Source organism: Aplysia californica, unplaced genomic scaffold (genome assembly GCF_000002075.1).
Source record: "Aplysia californica isolate F4 #8 unplaced genomic scaffold, AplCal3.0 scaffold00017, whole genome shotgun sequence".
In the NCBI taxonomy this organism is placed as follows: Eukaryota; Metazoa; Mollusca; class Gastropoda; order Aplysiida; family Aplysiidae; genus Aplysia; species Aplysia californica.
The window spans coordinates 1,991,842-1,993,039 of NW_004797287.1; the positions used below are offsets into that span (position 1 = coordinate 1,991,842).

Sequence of the window (1,198 nt, forward strand, 5' to 3'; positions counted from 1 at the left end):
CATAATTATGTATTTATTTATCAATTCATTTGTCTGTTTATTTATTTATTTATTTAATTAATTCATCTATTTTTTAGGCAAGAAGTTCTGTATGATTAGTTCAACACACGGCTAGGTATAATGAAATCAATTTCATCTCACGATTAAAAAACCCTCATTTCTTTTAATACAAAAAGATGTTTATTAATAACGACAGCTCTGAATGTGCACTTCACGTAGATTAATCTTCTGCGCACAGAAAAGAGGGGGACGTCATAATGAACACAATTTTGTCGCCCAAACATGTCGACTACATTTGTGACACATTTTCACATTTTTGCTATACAGGAAACTACGTCACATTACGGAGAGCAATTTCTCGTTAGACACAATACTAACAATATTACGTCGACAATACAATAAATATTCTCATTTAAATGTTAACGGAAAGACAGAAGAAAAGCAACCCAAAAACAAAACACAAAAAAAACACAAACACAAATCAAAACAGTAGTCCATCTTACGAAAAGACGTTTCGTGTGGAGGAAAGACATTCTACTCTGAAAAATTGTACAATATTCAAAGGGGCATAATCCTAATAATCTCACACACATTCCACAGAGTCATGACCAGGGTTATGCCCCTTACCTTGAGCTCCTCATCACTCATGGTCTGTCCCTGTTCTTCCATCATCCTCTGCTTCTGCATGAGTAGTTCCTTCCTCCTCATGTCCTCCTCCATCGTCTTCTGCTTCTCCATCATCAGCTGCTTCTCCATCATCCTCTGCTTCTCCATCAGCAGCTGTTTCTCCATCTCCATCTCTTTGTTCATCATCTGTTGCTTCACCATCATCTGGGACTTGCGCATCATGTCCGCTGTACAGGGAGGGAGAGAGGGAGTGTGAGGGAGTGAGAGAGAGAGAGAGAGAGAGAGAAGGTGTGAGAATGAAAGAGTGAGAAAGAGAATAAGAGAGAGAAAGGGACACAGAAAGAGACAAACAGTTTGTGATTCCGTATATGAGAATGAGTTGAGGGTAAGTTGTTCAACATGGTATGAGTGAGATAGTGATTGGTGAAAGGACAGGATAGGCCGAGATTGAGGGATACATAGATAGATAGATAGATAGATAGATAGATAGATAGATAGATTGATAGATAGATAGATAGATGGAGAGGGAGAGATGGATGGCGGATGAGAGAGAGAGAGAGAGAGAGAGAGA

General features: G+C 38.8%; 1 protein-coding gene across 1 annotated transcript in view; it reads right to left on the bottom strand.

Annotated features, from left to right (window-relative positions):
* LOC101861097 (spondin-1) overlaps positions 1–1,198 on the bottom strand; it is a gene marked incomplete in the record, with an annotated part of 288,932 nt that overhangs the window by 11,193 nt on the left and 276,541 nt on the right. The window contains 1 exon segment of the mRNA XM_035971468.1: positions 628–854. Coding sequence (XP_035827361.1) covers positions 628–854 — 227 coding nt within the window.